This window comes from Mastigoproctus giganteus, chromosome 4 (genome assembly GCF_048544385.1).
Source record: "Mastigoproctus giganteus isolate SK-2022 chromosome 4, ASM4854438v1, whole genome shotgun sequence".
NCBI lineage: Eukaryota > Metazoa > Arthropoda > Arachnida > Uropygi > Thelyphonidae > Mastigoproctus > Mastigoproctus giganteus.
Window position 1 is genome coordinate 192743463 of NC_143578.1, and position 22005 is coordinate 192765467.

The 22005-nt window shown below is 35.3% G+C and overlaps 1 protein-coding gene across 1 annotated transcript in view; it reads right to left on the reverse strand.

The window, feature by feature from the left end:
• Positions 1-22005, reverse strand: part of LOC150087289 (beta-catenin-like protein 1) — a 233417-nt gene that overhangs the window by 126658 nt on the left and 84754 nt on the right. The window contains exons 6-7 of the mRNA XM_090371950.1: positions 21037-21134; positions 9937-10030 (exon numbers count right to left, since the gene is read on the reverse strand). Of these exons, the coding sequence (XP_090228076.1) occupies positions 9937-10030; positions 21037-21134 (192 nt within the window). The remainder of the gene's footprint in view (positions 1-9936; positions 10031-21036; positions 21135-22005) is intronic.

A 22005-nucleotide genomic window follows, 5' to 3' on the forward strand; every position in this document is an offset into this window, starting at 1 on the left:
AATTTTACATTGTAAATTGCTAATCCCACAATTGGTCTTATTTACGTATTCGATGACATAAGCAGCAAAAGAATATTCTTGTGCGATGAATTGAATGTACATGTTAGATTTTAAAATGCTAAAAAATGGTTATGCCATTTTTGATAAGGTTCTCATTTCAGAAAGACGTTTGGCCAAGTAATACCAACTCGAAGTAAATCCATATATATGATTCCGAATTAATGCGATTTTCTTTAAAGAAGTGATCGATGCTAGTATATTTGTTGTTCTCTAGATTCTTCCATGATTTCTTGTATTCAGCATTATATTTGACTAGATGAATGTCTGCTTTTGGCATGGGAATTAAAATCATTGTAGATCGTGATGGCATAAATGGAGCTTCAAAACTCCAAACTCATAAACAAGCAATAGTATGTTTATGAGTCTGATATTACCAGAGGCTTTTGGTAGAAACAGACAAGCTGATTTATCATAGCTATCGTTGTGTTCATACTGTTTCCCACAGGTTCTTTAGGAGCATTATTAAGCCACAAAAGAATGTGAGCACGTGGACTACCACGATATTGAAATTTGATCGGTTTACTGACGACGTAATATTGTCGAAATGGACTGAAATGCATAGACTGAAGTAAAGTTAAAATACAATCCACAAGTTTATTAAAATGACTTGCACACATCACAGCATCTTCATTAACTAATGTCGCCTTTACCATAAAATGAAGAGCTTCTGCTCGCTCGTCAGGGATATCCAAACAGTCATGCTTTAATTTGTATAAAATTTTTAGCAATTTAGGCCAACTGATTTCGTTTGCACTCTAAGTTAAGAAGAATGTAGGTTTACCCAATTGTCTAATCATCACAAACAAATCCTTTTACATTGCATCCAGTAATAAGTTAAATTAGGAATCAATTTCAAAAACAATTTTTTTTGAATCAGTTCGTGATGTATTCTCGAGATTGGATTTGTTCTTTGGTGAGCTTAGTGTCTTTTCTGACGATCTGAACGACAAAGTCCACCTGATGCCATCATAAATGGTGTAACTTTTAAATTATCTGTAAACTTTCGATAATAACCAAGGTAAATTCTAGGAAAGGACAATTCTTCGCCACATTCGTCAAAAAGTAAACTTTGTGGAACATTTCGTTCACCAGGAGCTTTTTGTAAATATTTGTCATCACTCCACAAGAGTTTGTTGTTCAGCAACTAAACTTTCTTCAATAGGTATAGTTTCACTCATTTCACTAAGTGTAGGAGCATGATTGTGTTCCATGTCTTCATTGAAGAATGCTTCATCAATCTCGATATCATACAGACAATGCAAGTAAGTAAATACTTTCACCTAACCCTTATATCTCATTTACGAGCCAAGCCCTTTAAACTGCTCAATTTGTGAATTTTTTTCTTATGTTTGATATGAATGTTAATGCAATAATCGTAATCTATTCTCCGAAGCAAATAATCGATCATCGAATTAACATTTACAGGAACATTTATAATTTGGCCTAAAATTCCATATTGGCTGAAATTGTCTTAGTCTTCTAATTTGCATTAATTATATACGAGGAGAAATGAGCCCCTCTTTCACTAAACCAATCGAGGCAGGTGAGGTGGAATAACAGGATAAACGAAACCATTCCTCTTCGAGAATATTGGAATGGAATCATTTTTGAGAGATGCTTGGACAAGTATTACAAGCCTTCATAGTCATTACACCTGCAGTTGGAAATTCTTGAAGTAATGGGCTCCAAATGTATTTTTCAGAGTTTAATAAAATCTGCTTCTCAAAATCTTCAGAAGCAGATTTTATTAAAATCTGCATTTTTTTTTCGTTCTCTGTGTTTTTGAACTCTTTCTTTTGTTGACATGGGAGGCTTGTTCAGTGGCTTTGAAGCTTTTATTCTTGTATACTTCTCTCGATTTCACTCAGCTGGAGTTTTAGCCTTCTTTAAAATACTCTTATAGGCTGTTAACTGAAATTAGATTTGGTATTTTCACAATTCACTAGTTGACAAAATCCATTTGTAGACTAGTATGACATCATAACCAAAAACTACTGCAAGAAGTTATTGTTGTTTGTTCAAGTAATTGTTTTATTGTTGCATTCTTGAATCAAAACAGTTTAAATTTTTAAATGGTTTAATCAAAACTTATTTACTCACTTAAGCTACTTAGAAGGTCGATGTTGATCAAAATCTTGATAAGCAGATTTTATTAAAGTCTTCATTTTTTTTCGTTCTCTACATTTTTGAACTCGTTACTTTTTGACATGAGAGGCTTCTTCGGTGGCTTTCAAGCTTTTATTCCTGCATAATGTTACTACCTGCTGCTTACTCTACCAAATCAATGTTAGTGACTGAATCACCATAAATTTAGGAAGTGACATCATTTTTATTTTTTAGTATGAAAGATGTGATGTTTTATTCTCACGCCCGCTACTTACTTTACCGAATCAACATTGGTGACTGAACATAGTTAGCGCCATTTAGGAAGTGACATCATTTGTCATTTAAAATCTAACAGCCAGCTAATAGGAAGTGACGTCGTTTCTGTAAGAAAATTTTGTAACTAATCAGTTTTACTCCAGTACCAAGTTTTCACATCAAAAACTTATGCATTACAAAGCTACAGCATGGTCAATGAATCTCCCAATGAACTGATGTTTGCCATTAAAGAACTGAGCATCAGTGTCAGATAGGAACTGTCTGAACTGATGGTGTACTGATCATGGTACTCAGTGTCACCCAGTTTAAACTTTTTACAAGCAAGAACCTCTTGGTGAATAATGCAATGGAACAATGAGACAGTTGCAACTATTCCATTTTCTTATGTAAACCCCAAACACAATTGGACTTGAACTTCTATAGACTGTAATTTTGGGGAAATATGTATGAAGGAAGGTTGTTCCAGAAAACGGCAGTTGAATGAATAAATGAGGAAGATGAAAAGTTGGTTCTGTGTGTTTGAAGTTGTACAGTAAATGGATGTTGGCTGGTAGTGGCATGTGTTTGGACTGTTTTGGAAGAGACAGCAGGAATTATAGAAGTCAATTCAGAAGAACAGTGCCCATGGAATTATCTGTAGAAGAGGCATGCAGCAGAAACAGTACATCTATGAGACAGTGAGTGGAGAGACTCTATTAGAGATGAATCATTAATTAGCCTAACTGCCCTCTTCTGAACGGAATCAAGAAGCCTGAGAGAAGTTTTGAGAGAAGTTCCCACACCACCCCAGATGTGGGAACAGTATTCCATGGTAGAGCGGATTTGTGATTTGTACAGAGTGAACAGCTGTTTGGAAGAAAAGTAACAGTGTGAGCGAAAGGGAAAACCAAGTTTCTTAGACGCAGAGGAAGCAATATTTGTAATGTGCTTGTGCCATGAGAGATTAGAAGTAAGGGTAATCCCCAAAAGAGATATATCATTTTGCCTAGAAATTGGAGTGTCACCAAAGATAAGCATAGGAGCAGAAAAATTCTTTTTGCGAGAAATAAGACAAGACTGAGTTTTAGAAATATTGAAATCAACTAAGCTGTTTTTGCCCCACTGGAGAATAACCTGGAGATCAGCATTTAAGGAATTGGTAGCAGATATTCGAGAAGTTGACAGTGATTGAGCAGGGCAAGGTTTCTCAAAATGGAAATTGGAATGCAATGTGCTATCATCGGAAAAACTATGGATAGGATTTCCAGTCAATGGAAGAAGGTCATTAATATACAAGAGGAAAAGAGTGGGGGAAAGAACTGAACCTTGGGGGACACCGGCATTAGTGAAGAAGTTAGAAGACAGAGAGCCATCTACCTTCACCTTCAGTGAGCGATAAGAGAGAAAACTGGATAACCAATTTCAAAAAAAAGTTGGCAAACCATAAGATGGAAGCTTGTTTAGAAGACCTTTATGCCAAACATGAGCAACTGCTTGTGTTTCACCAAACATTTCCATTGAATTAGTCCATAAATGGGTAACATAAGCCAGAATATCACCAGTGGATCGACACTGACAGAATCCATACTGGTGATCGTCGATTAGACAGAAGGTTTCTAGGTAGTTTAAGAGTTGGCGGTTAATTGATTTCTCCATTACTTTAGAAAGAGTAGAAGTAATTGCAATGGGACGATAATTGGATGGGAGGGATTTGTCAACCCTTTTAGGAACTGGCTGGATATGAGCAAATTTCCAAGCAGAAGGAAAAACACCTTTGGAATAAAAAAAGTGAAAAAAGCGGCAAAAAACAGGAGTAAGTTCAGGAGCACAGGTTTTGAGAACGAGTGGAGAAATACCATCGGGACCTGGACTTCCTTTGCATCAAGATTCGGCAAAATCCTTCTGACATCCTTTTGACGGAAGACCACAGGAGGCACTGAATGGAGCATGTTAGGAATGGTGGGAGGTGTTTTACCAAGATCATTAATAAATGAGTTGGAAGAAAAATGGGATGCTACCAGGTCGGCTTTATCCTTGGCTAAAGTGACAACAGAACCATCACATCTGTACAGAGGTGGGAGCAGAGATGGGCAAAAGTTGCGGCCAATAACTTTGGCAAGACACCATAATGCTCTGCTACCATTAGGGCAAGAAGCAAGTTTTCTACCCTTAGCCTGTTTAAACTCTAGTTTGGACTGATTAATTATTGCTTTACAATTGTTGCGAGCTTTGGTGTAGACAGAAAATGAAACTGAACAATTGGAAACGAGCCAATTACGATATGCAATGTTCTTCTCTTGAACAGCCTTAGCACATTTATTAGAAAACCAAGGAAAATAAAGGATGAGATTTTAAAGTGGAGTGTGGGATAACGGAATCCATTCCTGCAAGAATAATTTCACTGACATCAGAAGTTTTGAAATAGTAATCCAACCAAGGAAAAGAAATCTCGAAGGTCATCTCATTTTGCATTCTTGTAATGCCAAACAATACGATGTTGGGAATAGCCATGAGATAAAGGCTCCATTGGAATAGAGACAATCACCAAGTTGTGATCTGAGGTGCCTAAAGGACCTCTCACTTCGACCGTGTTGTTATTATTATTTGGTTTTTAGGAGCATTAGCAACTAAGGCCATATTGCTCCGGGAAATGCGGTGGCCATTCCCTGACCTTTCTGCATCCTCCGTATTTGGTGGTGACAGGCTCGAACTACGGTCTAATCAAGAAGTGTGTGCTACGCATTGCTGCTCCTTCCCACCTGGCTACGGAGGCACTTCGACCGTGTACTTAGAAGGGTTGTTTGTGAGAAACAGATCAAGTGTGTTGGCTGTATGGTTAGGATTGTCCGGTATTCATGTAGGTAAATGAACAATCTGTGCAAGGTCATTAGTAATTGCAAAAGCTTCAGCATCTTGACCAGTGGGTCAATGTGACTAGAAAACGGAAGACAGCTGGAGTTGTGAACATTAAAATCACCAAGGAAAACTACCTCACTGTTAGGAAAGTTGGACTGGAGAAAGTCAAGTTGCAAAGAGAGGAAGTCAAAGAGCTCCAAGTGATTAGTGGAGTTGGTAGAGACAACAAATGAGCATTACGCACGCTAGTTGTTATTTGGAGCATTAGCAACTAAGACCATATTGCTCCGGGGATATGCGGTGGTCATTCCCTAACCTTTCCGCATCCTCCGTATTTGGTGGTGACGGGCTCGAACCCCGGTCTAATCAAGAAGCGTGTGCTACGCACTGCTGCTCCTTCCCACCTGGCTACAGAGGCGCCAGGTATATCAGACTTAATGTCAAGTGTGCAGATGATACAAAGGTTGGCAGGGTTGTTAACGACAGTAAAGACAGTATTCTACTCCAACTGGATCTAGATAAGTTGGGCAAATGGGCTGAGAAGTGGCAATTGAAGTTTAACATTAGCAAATGCAAAATACTGCATATGGGTAGCAATAACTGAAGAGAAATGTACCAACTGTGTGGTACTACACTCAGGGAAGTGGAAAGTGAAAGAGACCTGGGGGTAATTGTGCAGTCAAATATGAAGTTCGCTGAGCAGTGCAGATGGGTTGCCAGGGCAGTTAATGGAGTCTTGTCATTGATGTATAGGAATTTTGCTAGCAGGGACAAGGAGGTGATTCTCCCATTATACAAGGCAATGGTCAGGCCACACCTAGAGTATTGGTGTACAGGTCTGGAGGCCTCATTTTAGGAAGGATGTAAAGAGTTCTGCAAATTGGCAGCACCTGGAGAGTAGGCACCTGCGAGGTGATCCGATTGAGGTGTATAAGGTCGTGAATGGGTTGAGGAAGTCGAATGCTGATGGGATTCTTCCTCTTGCTCAGATTAAGAACCTGAAGGGGCATAGTTTCAAATTGAGGAAAGACAGTTGTAGAATAGATGTGCAGAAATTTGCCTTTAGCCAGCAGGCAGTTGATTGGTGGAACAGACTTCTGTCTTTTGTTGTGGAAGTTGATAGCCTAAACAAATTTAAGGCTGAGCCGGACAGGCATTTGGAATGAATGGAGGGGTGAAATGGGAGGGGTTTTTTTTTTTTTTTTTTGGCTGATGCTGCATAAGTCTGCTTTCTTGCATCATATGCCTCTGGCTAATGCTATAAACTAGAAAAGCTAATTTACAGCACCAAATAATCACATTTCATCACTTAAATAATCACAAAATTCTGATTGCTCCAGTGAAAAAAATATGAGCATTTCCCCAAGCAATTCGTACATATGCATAATTATATTTCCTTTTGATAACCACCAAACCCAATTGCATTATTAAAGAGAAATGATCAGATTACAATTCCTCGCATAATTTTCCAAAAATACGTATTTTTGTGGTCTAGTTTTGATATAATTAACCATTTTAACTGCTTGATCAAGTACAAGTTTTAAATCGGGTACGACTGTCTTTGCTAATGGAACTTCTCTGTGTCTAAAACCTAGTCAAACGACACAATGAATTGTGTCGTTTGACTAGGTTTACAAACCCTTTTAGTGCTCGCTATCGCAGCTTATCGCAGGAGCACCATGGGTACAAATGCCGACACACGACTTCCATAGTATACCATACTTTTGCAAATAATTATTCATTACTTTGAAAATATCTTGGCCGGTTGTTCTTTACAACAACAACAAAAAAAAGAGTAATTGTGCTTTAATCCTAAAATCTGTAGAATTATCCACATGCAATGCAAACAGTCGCCCAAAACTATTAATATTTCGAACAAATTATTTTTAAATATCCTTGGACATTTCTTTTATACGCCTGCTTAGTGTGCTGTTCGAGAGTGGTACAGTCATTTTTTTTTTCCAGCTTCCTCTCCCAAAATACTTTTCATGATTACTCGACATGCTGGTAAAAATCAGGTGAGTTTTCTTTCTTTCTTTTTTTTTTTTTTTTTCCCCATTCGGCTACTAAATAGCTGGCTTCTTGCACTTTATCAGATATTTGGCCATACCATAAAATTCTGTACCTTATTTTTTAGTAAAGGCCAGCAGTCTTTTAAAATACTCCACAGTTTTGGACAATAAATTCTTGTGTTTTGTAGAAAAATGATGCTGCAATTTACTCGCTGCCATTGATTCATTAGACAATTTTAAACCACGTACCACACAAAACGGTAGAGGACAATCTTGGGTACTAGTATACGAAAATCCCATCACCAAATAATCATCATATTTATGACATGTTTTCTTCTTTTTTGATGCTGATGGTTGCTCGTTTTTGTTTGTCATTTTCTCCAAGCTCGTTGTTATCAATTTGCTTCTGAATTCCTTTCACTAAAAATTTAACCATTGCTAATAATTTATGAAAAAATTAAAGCTATTTCTAGAATGTACTAATAGTTATTTGAAAATACCTGTTCTATACGAATTAACTGTTCTATACGAATTAACTGAATATGATGTTTTAGAGATATAAAAACACAAAGGAAATTTCTTACTATGCTGCTAAGAAGTTGCATTTATACAACTGCAGGGTGTCTGGGAAAGTCCTTGAAATTATAAGAATGGCTGAATAAAGGTGAACAGATCTACTACTAGGAATCAAAAGGTGAATAAAGGATTAAAGGTGAATAGATCTAGTACTAGGAATCAAAACGTGACATCACATTGACTGCTGGAAGGAGCTAGGATGGGTGCAGCGTAAATAAACAATTTTTTTTACTTGAATTAATTTTTATTATAAAACTTGGATTTATTAATTTTTTTTTTATTTGCATTTTCTGCGGCACACCTGAAGCATACTCGCAGCACACAGGTTGAGAAACACTGTCTTAGTTGGTACTAAAAGCCCTAGTAGCCTTTATGACTAATTCCTTGAATGCTTCCCATTTAGAATATGCTGATGGCAAAATCATCAGTTGATTCCACTGCATAGAATTTAAAAACTGTCTGAGACCACTGTAGTCACCTTTACAAAAGCAAAAACCCCTCCCTTTCATTCATCTGTTACCCCTGCCCTCAACTGTGTGCAGTAAATCCAGTAATCACAGAAAATTTCCATATATGAGTATTGTAAATGAAAATCACATTTGGAATGAAAAGCAATTCCAAATGTTAGTACAATTTACATTTGGAATAGCTTTCAAAAAACACAAGACATTGATGACAGTATGTGATGTAGGTCTTCAAACTCTCCTGAAAATGAAATATGAGAAATTAATCAAGAGAGCTACCTCATAACTCAAAGAAGTAGCCTTTTCTTGATCAAAGTGCTACTAAATAAACACTGCATATGAATTTACCTATTTATCTTACTTACTGTATATTTTATTGTATTTAATTTTCTTGTATGCCAGTACTTAGACGTTAGCAGTCTAAGCAAGCAGCATCATATGAAGTGTACACTGGTGCATCTTAGTCAGATGTAGCTGTTGAACTAGCAGCAAAGCTCAAGAAATATTCATATTAACTTGAAAACACTGGCATATAAGAAAATTAAATGCAATAAAATATACAGTAAGTGATAAATAGGTAAATTCATGTTAAAATACCAATAAAACAATATGAGGCAAAATCTGTACCCTTTATTAGCTGTGGCCTAAAAGAAACATTATCATGAGTATGCATTCCAGTCAGCTTCTATCTATTAAATCTAACAGTATTTCTTTTTTAGGTATCAGATGATAATAGGCAGTTAATCTCATAATGCTTTATTTCCTTACTCTAGAATATAAAATTTCACACTGAGGTTCTAGATCTAATGGAATCCTGTGTGACACCACTGACTTGCATAGCTTTGAATATATGCTACAGATGATACAATGTGACTATTAGGAGAACCATTGTAACAATTCCCAGATCAAGCATGCCATCTCGAGTCAGTATTCTCACTAGATCTAGTTTTACCCATAATTAATAAAATTTCTAATTAACATTAATAAATTAATATATACTGCACTATGATATATTCAACAACACTATAATATGACAAAATATTTAAAACATCCTATCATACTGTTTTATATAGAATGGTGACATTAACCAGAAACCCTCACTACTGATTAATTGTAACATAACACTTAACTACTTTGATTTGATTTCAAGTACCATGAAATTAGTCTGTACCAACCTGTAAATTTCTATAGTACTTTTTACATTCAGTCAAATGAATTATTTATAACTGCACCTATGATGCTGTGTTTTTGAACATATAACAGCAATGGCTGCTCATAACTATGAATAGTGTCTATAATACTTTATTAAAAAAATAAATAAATAAGATCTAGTCCAACTATATAATCAGTGCAATAAAAGTTATAAGCTTAAATAAAATTCACCGATAAATAAATTAAAAAAAAAAAAAACACTAAAATTTATCCAAAATTCACCAGCTTAAGTAGGGTGAAAGTGCACCTGACCCCAATCTAATCCAATTATATAACTCATTTAGAATATTTTTTATAACAAAAAATATGAGCTGCATTTTTCTGATAGGCTACAAAAACTTCAATCAAAAAAAGTATTAGAAATCAAATTTATTTTTAAAATATATTTTTTTTACCCAATGTATTATGTACTCCTTCAGCCTCTTCTTTTACAGCCTCATCCAACCTTTCAAGATTCTGAACAAGTAGAGCTATTATTTGACTTTCTAACTGAAATTAAAATTGATTTTATGATAATATCAAGATTCTGAACAAGTAAAGCTATTATTTGACTTTCTAACAGAAATTAAAATTGATTTTATATATTTATAATAAAATGCACACACAAACTTCATCCTTTATTCTCTCTCTCTCTCTCTCTCTCTCTCTCTCTCTCTCTCTCTCTCTCTATTTAGAAGTTTAAGAGATGGAGTTTAAAAAAAAAAAAATTTAAAAGCAGTACATAAAAGTGTACCTGACTTTATTTTTTAAAAAGAAATACATACAGCAGCACTTCAAAATTTGGCACCCTTGGGGGTTGTGAGGTTGCTTGACCTGCAAAATTTTTCTGGATTTTAGAGAGCCATTATCTAGTGGGTAAACAGCTTTGAAGAAGCAAATATACTTTCCAAATTGTCCAAAATTTCCCCTCTCCAAATATCTTAATATTCACTGTTATTACAATGAATGTTAAGAAAGCAATTGAACTTATTTGTATAGTCATATTGGCAAAAAAAAAAAAAAAAAAAAAAGTATTTTTTTATACTCTGGTATGAACCACATACATCAGAGGAGTTTACACTAATTATTTTGATAAGAATGGGCAAAATCAACATGTGCTACTGCACTTCTGTACTGACTAAGCATAGTAGTTATAAATGTAAATAAGTTCAACTTGCTAAATATAAATGCCACTAAACAAAGCTAGTTTAAATGCATACCTAGTACAGTATCAGAGAGAATATCAGTGAACGTGCTTCAGAAAAAAAAAGCTTTTTCATTACAGGATAAAAAAAATGTTCTTCTTACAGAAGAAGTATAATGAGATGGCTGCAATTTTTATCAATTTATATGACATTTTGATTTTAGTAGTGTAGTGTGAAGAAATTCAATCAATTTCTTGTACAAGGGAACAAAGATCGTTACTTATTTATTTTTTGCTACCATTATAAGTAATTATGCAGCTAACAAGCTGTAAAGCTAGGTCACATTTTAGGGCAAAAGCCTCAAGTTGCACAGTGAGTTAACATGCTTACAAGTTAGTGCAAATACATCAGATCTGCTTGCAGCTAACTACTAAATAGTTATAAGATTGGCATCATTATGTATATCTCATATTGTGAATACCTTAACAACGATTTGCCATGATATTGCACTACCTCAAATAAGTTACTCTTCACCATGGGAAAAGACTATCATTACTTATTCTCAGCGGATGCCACCACCCAGACGGCACCGTTTCGGAGCTGATTGGCTCCTCATCGGTGAGAATAAGTAACAATAGTCTTCTCCTATGGTGAAGAGGTAGCGCAATATCATGGCAACTCATTGTAGGTATTCACAATATGAGATATATATAATGATGCCAATCATAACTATTTAGTAGTTAGCTGCAAGCAGATCTGATGCATTTGCACTAACTTGTAAGCATGTTAACTCACTATGCAACTTGAGACTTTTGCCCTAAAATGTGACGTAATTCAAATTACTACACTATTTTTTTTACTACACTAAAGTACTACATCAGGCATCTCTCATAAACCCCAGGGACTCACATCTGGTGAGTATGGGCTTGGCACACCCAGGGCCCCGAGCTGGATATCATCATTCTTCTTTTTCTGGCGCCTCCGTAACCAGGTGTTAAGGAGCAGCAGTGCGTAGCACACTCTTCTTGATTAGACCGGGGTTCAAGCCAGTCACCACCAAATACGGAGGATGCGGAAAGGTCAGGGAATGACCACCGCATATCCCTGGAGCAATATGGCCTTAGTTGCTAATGCTCCTAAAAACCAAATAACAACAACAACATCTTTTTCTTGGTGATTCCCTTCTACTTCTCTCTCTCTCTCTCTCTCTCTCTCTCTCTCTCTCTCTCGCGCTCTCAAAAAAATTTTTTTTTTGCTGGTGCAGCATAAGCCTCTGGCTTCCTTGCACCATATGGCTAATAATAATAATAATATTGTGCAGTTATACTTTGCAACTACCTTGCCATCATTGCAACACCAGGGTGCCTGCCCACCCACCGAAGAGCAGCCAATCAGTACCGAAACGGTGCCATCTGGGTGGTGGCATCCGCTGAGAATAAGTAACAAGTCTTCTCCTATAGTGAAGAGTTACTTATTCATGGTAATGCAATATAATGGCAACTTGTTGTGAAGGTATTCACAATATGAGATATGCATAATGATGCCAATCTAACTATTTAGTAGTTAGCTGCGATCTGATGCATTTGCATCAGATCGCAGCTAACTTTACAACTTGTAAGCTGTAAAGCTAGTTATAATAGCAGCAAAAAGCTTATTGTGGAATTTAATCTATTGTTTGTGCACATCAGCAAACCACTATGTGGAGATTATATATATGGATGAGATATATACAGGCAACTCCCATATAACACGGTTTCACTCTAACGCAATTGATAAATTGCGGCAATCCTCGCACAACACGGTACTTACATAAAACGGTTTCGCTCTAACACAGTTAGAGAATTGTGGCAAACCTCGCTTAACACTGTATTTTTAAGCTTGTGTGCAGAGAAAATCCTATTATGTTGCATGTAATTTTTTAACATTTCCATTTTTTTGTGAATCCCCGCTGTTGACTTGCTAGTTGTCATGCAAAAAAATTACTGGGAAATCCCTGTATTTTATTTTGTTGGGAAAGCCCTATTAGGTTCTTGTGCTATTAAACTTGTGCTTGTGCTTGTTTCAGACCACAAAAAACTGACTTCGAAGCATGCAGTTCATGGCTTTTAAGGTTTTTGTAAGGCTATTTTGGCTTTTATTTGATCATTTATAAATTTTTCGGAGTATGTAATACTAAACTTTGTTCTTAAGAACCATTTGGAATAAATTCTTAATAATATGAATTGAATTAAATTCCGTTGTGAATTAAATTCCAGCTCTAAATTATGCCTAAGGTAAAGTAAAAAAGCACTGCTCAAAAGAAACTTTATTTCTCTAAAATCAAAGATACAAATTTTGGATAGTCTTAAAAAGGGGAAGGTATCATATGTTACAAAAAGTTTAAATTTAAATGAAGTAACAATCCAGACTATAAAGAAAAATGAAGATCTTGCAGGATCTTTCAATTCCACAAATATGACAACTCGTCCCTGAGCACCAATAATTCAGAAAATGGAAAAAGCACTCAGTATTTGGATTGATGATTGCAGGATCATCAATCCAAAAATGGATCCTATTAGACAGCAATGTAATTAAACAAAAGGCACTAAAAATTTATAACCATTTAAAAGAAAATGAAGAATCTTCTGTTAACCTGGAGTTTGTTGCCAATAAAGGTTGGTTTGAGTAATTTAAAAACCACTTCTCATTACACAATATAAGAATTCAAGGGGAAAGTGCAACAGCTGATAATGAAGCTGCCAAAAAGTATGCAAAGGAATTTCAAAAAATTATTGAAGAGCACAGATTACACCACATCAAGTTTTTAATGCCAATGAGACAGGTCTTTGGTGGACAAAAATGCCCATCAGAATGTTAATTTCAAAAAAAAGAGAAAACTGCACCAAGTTTTAAGGAATCAGGTTTTAAGCCATATGGTGGATTTTAGAGTTTCTTATATATCAAAATGACCAAACCATTACATCTTTTCAAAGTATATTCCCAGTAACAGTGACACTTATTCTATCATCACAGCAAGGCAATAAAACCATGTTCAAGGTTCATCCATTTGAAATTTCTGTCCACCTATATGTTCTTTCATTAAAGCATATATATATATATATATACACACTTGGATGAAGACAAATGTAACTGATCATTCACACTATTCAATATTCAAGCGTGAACAGTACTATTTACCAAAAAGACGTTTTCACCATTCTTAGTGCTCCAGCCACAACCCTCCCCCCCCTCTCTCTCTCTCTCTCTTTTCAAAAAGAGAATTTGTGCTTGGAGGGTTACACAATAAAATTTTATAGGTCTATGAGCTATAGTAATAGTCTGTCAAACTTCCAAATATTATAATTAGTTTTTAAAGAACACCATAAAACCAAAACTGTCAAGGTACATATTACCTCATGTTCATTAAGCTTATATAACATGGAAAAGGGGAGAGGAAAATGCAAAACTTTCTTTTCCAATTTTCCATAAGATAAATAAGGATATTAATTCCATGCTTATATACACATACATGTTGTAGAAATCAAAATACAGAAGATTTAAGTCTTCCACTTCAGATGTGCATTCTGGCAGTTTGTTTGTTGTTTGTTTGTTATTTGGTTTTTAGGAGCATTAGCAACTAAGGCCATATTGCTCCGGGAATATGCGGTGGTCATTCCCTGACCTTTCCGCATCCTCTGTATTTGGTGGTGACAGGCTCGAACCCCGGTCTAATCAAGAAGCATGTGCTACGCACTGCTGCTCCTTCCCACCTGGCTACGGAGGCGGCTATTCTGGCAGTGCCTGAATGATATTTCCAGACCTTACTTCCAAAATGAATGGTAATTATTGCAAATCACATACCGCAGCAGATAAATTATGCATATCACTACAAAAAGAATAAACTGTATTTTACAGTTCTTTGCTTTATTTATTGCTCTGTTCTGGATAATGAACTGGAATGAACACAGAACCAGATAATGCAAAATCTTCATGACATTAGTGAAGCTGAGTTTAGTACATGTTGCCAACTTATGAAAATTACCTAGAACCCCTTCAACTAATTCGAAGTAAGCAATTTTTCTTTTGCAAAGAAAATCTCTTAAAAGACAACAAAACACTTATGTATTTAAACTAACCTATCCTTCAACAACAAACAATTAAAATACAAAACACAGAAACCATCCAATATCACTGTTATTGGATGGTTTCTGTGTTTTGCATGTTTTTTATGTAAAAAGACTGAACTCCACCTAAATTGTTAATACTACTTAAAAAAAAAAAAAAAAAAAAAAGCAGAGAAATTAATATATTGAAATTTAAACACTTATTACAAAAATTAAAGCTGTAAACATACATGTCAAAAACAAATGATATACAAGGTCCAAATAGATTTTTTTGCCTAATGTTGCAAAAGTGAGAAGATCCACTTAATGTCTTTTAAGCATGTTGTTAAATTCAGTAGTTTCATAATTAAAAAAATAATAATTGAAAAAAAAAAAAAAAAAAATTGAAATAAAAAAATAATGATAATTGTAAAAAAACAAACCTGACTTTAACCAGAAGCTAAACTCGTCAGAAATCTTCTGACTAAATCAAAAGAGTTGCATATAGATGCAGATTTTCTACACCATGATGACACTGATAAAATCAGTGATGACAGTTCAGGAAACACAGGAGTGGTAAACTGTTCATATCATTAACTTGAGCAACATTTTAAACGGTCTTATCCTTTTGAAACTATTAAATGCATGGATGAAAAATTTAACTTTCAGTTCAGCAATTAAATTTAGATTTTAAAGATAAGAATATTAATTAAATTAATACACTGATCTTAATTATTACAAATTACACTTTTCATTTAGAATACATCCAAGATTAAGAACATAGTTTTAGAAACATTGTATAATAAAAAAAAAAATTGTAAATTTTTTTGAATATATATTCCTACGAAGCGCTCTATGCACTGCTTAAATTGAGGTCCATTTCCATTCAAGTCATTGTCATCTACATACCACCCAATCCTACAAAGGAAACAATGCAAGAGGTGACCAACTGGATCCTTCACCACCTACACATCTCACCAATGAAAACTGTCTGTGGAGACTTCAACTTCCCTCCATGTATGGATCATACGAAAAGATTGCTTGTATCACAGCTAAGCATGGCAGGCCTAACTATAGCTGACGGGGGCCCCCACAAGGGGTACAAACCAACTTGACCTGATCCTCACATCAATACCATGTACACTTGAGACTCCTCAAGATGGTTACTTTAAATCAGACCATGACCCAATCCTAATACAACTGGAACCACCAATCCCAATTTTTAATGCAAAACAGGTGACATGGAGAACAATTTATAGTAAAAAACATCTCAATTTCCAAATACATTACAGCAACAGTTCTCATTCCATGGTATGTCCTTGAGTCATGCGATACCCTACTAGTGGCCAACCTGTTAACTAAATGGATTATCACGGTAGCTCAATATGCAGCCTCAAAGACAGTCACAATCACCCCCCAGTCTAGGGCATGGTGGATCCTACATCTAAACTCCAGTTTTCAATTAAAACAGCAACTCCATAAGCAATGGAAGCAATCTGGCAAAATTAATGATAGGATAGCCTTTCCAAGAGCACAAGCCATTTTCAACCGCCAAAAGTACCAGTCTATCAAGAGCTATTTTGAAAAGTTGCTAACAACTGGAAAGACACCATACACAGAAGAAACCACTAGTTTTCCAGGCAACTTGACCCCAGAGATGGATTGACTTCATTACCCAATTTGAAAATGCTGCAGCATCCAACAATAATTTTGACCTCATATTCAGTTGTAACAGACAAGACACGCTGACACCCATCACTATATCTAAATGCCAAATCTTAGCAGACTTGAATTTACATCTCTCTCTACAGCTCTGGGTGCAGATGGAATATTCCAGTTCATGCTCAGATGTCTGGGTCCATATATCATCCAGCCTCTTGTTACCACCTTCAATGCAGTACTAACCAAACGCACCTTTCCCCATCAACGGAAAGTCTATTTGGTAAGGCCGCACCCAAAAATAAGAACGCCGTCATAAGAGAAACACTTCAGACTCATCTCCAATTCCTCATGTCTCTTGAAATCACTAGAAAGGACCCTCCTGCCAACTAACAGTTCACATATCTCCAGATACCCCACCACAAATTTGTTCATCACTACCAAACAGGTCCACCATTACCAATCTCCTTGACACCACCCACAGCATCCTTGCAGCTTTTGAGAGGAAAGAACTCCTCATAACCTACCCCAAACATTGAAGCAGCATTTGATGCCATTCAAGCACCTAACCCCCCCCCCCCACATGGCTGCTTGAAGACCACTAACTCCACAGGTGGAGATGCATTGCATTTCCTCTCATCACTCCTTCAGAACCATACAATCTTACTCCATAATTCTGACAAAATCTATACTAAGCATATATCTACAGGAGTACCACAAGGGGTAGTCCTCTCCAGCCTCCTCTTTATTGCCATTATCTCCCCTTTTATAATCCAGAGACCAAATATATTTTCTTTTGCTGATGATTTAAAAATACTGACCACCATCCCAACAAATGCAGACTCCAATATGATCACAGAAGAAATTAACAGTGTGCTCCTTGCACACTTATCATGTAGTAGACTACCTCAAACAATTTGGCCTTAATATCAACCCAGCAAAGTCTGAATGCATGCTGTACTCCTTGAAGAAAGAGTCCACAAGCATCTCACCAAGGATTAATGCAATATCCATACTTCCTCTTTCATATCATTTAGATTTGGGAGTGGTTTTTGACACAAAGCTGAGATTTAACCACAACATTGACAAACTCAACAGGCAGGCAGCACACCTGAAATGGAGAGCAAAGCAGAACCTGCATTACGTCTCAGACAAGGTTACAGCAACAAAATGTCAGGACCATCATACGCAGCAGAAATCTGGGCATTGGCAGCACCCATGAACACAAAATCCATCTGGGCAGCACAGTACTGGCTCCTCAAAGTGGGTAACCTACAAACACAGGATAACACCCCAAGCCCATATGACTGAAATGGCCCTAGCCCTGGGAATTGCCAATGCTTCTCTCATTGAAGGAAAAAAAACAGACAATCACAATAAAGATGCTGACTGATCTCATCACATCTTCATTCTGTGATCTCTGTGGCTGGAGGATTCTAGCTGCTCAGAAGAGCCACCAACAATTTGCCCTCTTCACTCACACCTCCACTTACCTACCCTACCAGTTGCTTGGACAAATCCAGGACATCAATGCAGACTTACAGAAATTGGCTGTTAACCAACACTATAGGCACAGGATTCTTGGTCCCACCCATCCCATGCCCACCAATCACTCAGCATAGACAGAGGGGGTCCTCAAAACCACCACAGGTTCCCTCCAGTAAAGAATGGTCAACGAAGGTCTGGACAGTCTACAAAATGAAAAGACTTCATTGCATCCAAGCCAACGTGCCCTGCAGTCGCCACTTTAATGCTCTGGTTAATTAATTAGCATACCGGGGAAGGAGCAAGCAGTATGTGCCATCAATTTCATCTTTTCATAAGCTGAAAAGATGAAAATTGGGACTCAAGTGTCATTTTGTTCATTTAATTTAAATGTTACATTTCACCAGTATTTATTTAATGTAATTTTATTTAATGTCATCTTAATATTTTATGTAACCTAATGCCATTATGGAAGTCATTGTATCGTCGTTTTATATCATTTGATGTTATTTCATTTAAATGTCTATATCACTTAATGCCAATTTATTTATTTCTGTAATATATCTAGTTGTTATCTCTATAAGTATTAACCCCTGGCCTTTTGGCTGTGAAGAGACATTGCAACACTATGCTATCATGTAACTGTCACAATTGAAGGTGGTGCACACTCTCTCTCTCTCTCTCTCTCTCTCTCTCTCTCTCTCTCTCTCTCTCTCTCTCTCTCTCATCTTACAGCCAAGGGTTTAATTAATATTCTTAGATTTAAATTCTAAATTTAATAGTTGGACCTTAAATTTTCATCCAAGAAATTAACACTTTCAAAAGATTACAGCTCAGTCATTACAGTTTTATAACATACTGTCATTGCTATTACAAACGTTATAAAATCCTATAAATGCAAGCACTTCACGCCTCTAGCTTGCCATGGCAAAACATTTACCCCTTGCTTGAAACTTGTTAACCCACAGATTTCAGATTGGATGTTCTTTTGTAGTAACAGCTACAATCACGATAATATTTCAGTTTTCAATAACACGGATTAAGAACAATAGAAGTTGACTGTCATTGAAATGTTTCTTTGAAAAATTAATACAGTAATAATTATTAATAAATTAGAAAATATTTCCTTAATTCAATTTTTAAAAAGACTACTGAACTTAAGGAGACTGATATTTATTAGAAATATCAAACACACACACACTTTTTTTAGCTTCATTCCTTAATTTTTAAATTTATTAGGAACAGCACAACATGGGTAATTCTTCTGGTTAATGGTTAATTCTTCTGTTCACATGTACAAACAAAATAGAAAATAGCACTGTACAACCAGAGTGAACAGGTATATGGGATTGCAAGTCTCTGCATTAGAATTAACCATATTTAATCAAAATTCTCTTTATTGCAATCTGAACTAAATCCAACCAAAACAACTTTGCTACTATTAAACTGTCAAGTTATTACAGAATAAAGGTATTCTTAAAAATTTTACGATGGTGTTTGTGTATGGATTTCTAAAACAAAAAATATTTCTTTTGAATAAAAGTTTTTTTTCTTTTTTTTTTTTTCACAATTTATTCAGTTCTTACTTTTCAGTAAGTTCAAAATTTTAATTTAAATGATTTTCCCTTTGATTTCACAATGGGAAAATTGTTTAAATTAAAATGAAAAAATAATAAATAAAATAATTTTTTTATACAAATGACTTCACAAGCAGTTTATAATGGTGTTTTAAGTCATAATCACATGGTAATTATTTCTCGCAAATAGAAAAATAAGATATCTAAAACTAAACAAAGTTATAAAAAAAAAGTTATATATTAATTTTTCTCTCACAGTTTTAAGAGAAAAGTTAATATATAGACAAAATTCTATTTCAAAACAAGTGGCTCAGTTTCAGTTAAACTTTATCTTATTTCACCATTCTTTATTAGTTTTTACAGACAATAAATGGTTGAACTTAAATAGCAAACAATGAAGCAGAAAATCAATAAGAAAATATGATGTTTGACTTATCACATGCACTTAAAGTTATGTTTACTTAGTAACAAGTTATTCCATATTCATGTCACTACCATAGAGTGAATAGGTTTGTGTACAATAGTATGCAGACACTTAATATTTCTGTTTCTTGGAAAGACATCAAGCTATGTTAATTCAGGTCAGTTTTGAAGATGGATTGTAGGGAGGGTTAGTAAGCATGCTGAGCTGTCCGAAATTCAGATAAATTTACAGTTGAAGGGATTAGTTCATGTGATGTACTTTTCCTGAAGTGATTAGGAAAAGTACAAAATTTTATGAAAGGTTATAGGCATTTTCACAAGTCATTTTTGTACTGCATACTTAGAATTTTGTGAGAGAGGACACAAAATGGTGTGATGCATTTGCACAAACAATTGTTATATACGACATTGTTAGGGCAATTCCATCATTACTATTAGTTGAATTTTTAAGACAAACTGAAGTTTTTACGTTAGGCAAAGTTATTACAACATCTCATATTGTGAAACCATTCATAACAAGTAGCCTTCCTCTAATATTTCAAATAAGTAATACTTCCCATTAGAGAAGACTGCTGTTAGTTATTCTCAGATGTGTACCAACTATACAGACAGCATCATTTTGAAGCTATATTGTCTCTCACTGATGGGCAAGCAGGTACCCAGAGGTATAACTTTTTTTGCCAAAAAAGTTTACTTCTTAGACTAATAAAATTTTAGGGCAGAAAGCCTTGAACTATAGAGTAGGAATCAAAGCTGCTAAGCAAGTTCAAAAATAACCTTCAAAAATTAATTTCATTTTATCAAGCACTTCACAAGTTGCCTCAATACTGGGCTACTAAGAATAAGGAAGGAGGGAAACTGGCAACAAGCACACAAAATATTATGATGCAAAAATGAATTTGACTTTTTGATAGAGTACACACACATACTGACAAATCTACAATGCTCTGAATTTGGCTTGTTGTACAAGTACATGTATTCATAACTCCCATCATATGAGTTTATATATCATTTTATGAAAGTTTAAGTTTTTATTTAAGTTTTACACATTGTAACTTGAATAAAGAAGACAAAATAAGTTACAGAACTAGATAATGATTGATAATACAAGTGCATGTTGGGGGGGGAGATGAAAAATTTAATACCATTGCATCAGTTAAGACATCTATGCCATCTTTACTTTCATGAAGTACATCTGTGTCAGTCATTTCTTGTAGAAGATCAACTACAGCAATAGAAATGTCTGAAAATATAATAAGCTTATTTTTAAAATAATTCATAATCAAACCAAAATAACATATTTCAATATCAAGTATGGTGTTTACAATGCACATCAGTATACCGAGACAAAATGAAAATTCATTATTTAAACACTAATATATACCTACCAAAATTTAAATGAGAAACTAATTCTAACTTTCTATGCCAAATTATTCAAGCAATACACGACTGTGCAATATTTGAAATATGAGGGCTGTTCTATACAGAATGATCATAAATTTTCATGAACTGTACTGCTTACTATTTCTAGCTGAGCTATGGAATTTAGACCAAACCAAATCACATAGCAACTGTGCAGCTGACATGTGCACGGTGTGATCTTGGTGGTCATCAAGTTTATGCCTGTTCAGTTTCACCTACATAACAATGGATGTGACACATGAGGAATGGTATGCTGCTCTCAAATTTTGTTTCTGTCTCAAGAAAACATCAGCTGAAGCATATGAATTGTTAAAAGATGCTCATTGTGAATCTATGCTTCCATATAACAGATGATTACTGAAGATGGAGTTTCTGCACAAGGCAATAATGGTGGAAGAGACAGCTTTATTTTCACCCCTGGAGAGAGTAAGCAACAAAGCTGTTTGGAAGTCCATGTCACCACTAATAACGAAAAAAAAAAAAAAAAAAAAAGTTTTGGCTTCTGCAGGAAAGGTTATGGGTCATTTCTTTTATTTGACATTCAAGGAATAGTTTACCAGCATGCTGTGCCATTCATATGACTGTTACAGGACCTTATTACAGAACTGTACTGCACACTTTGCTAGTCACATTCATTGCAAATGATAACAACTACACACAAGTGGGTGGATGCTGCATCACAACAATGCAAG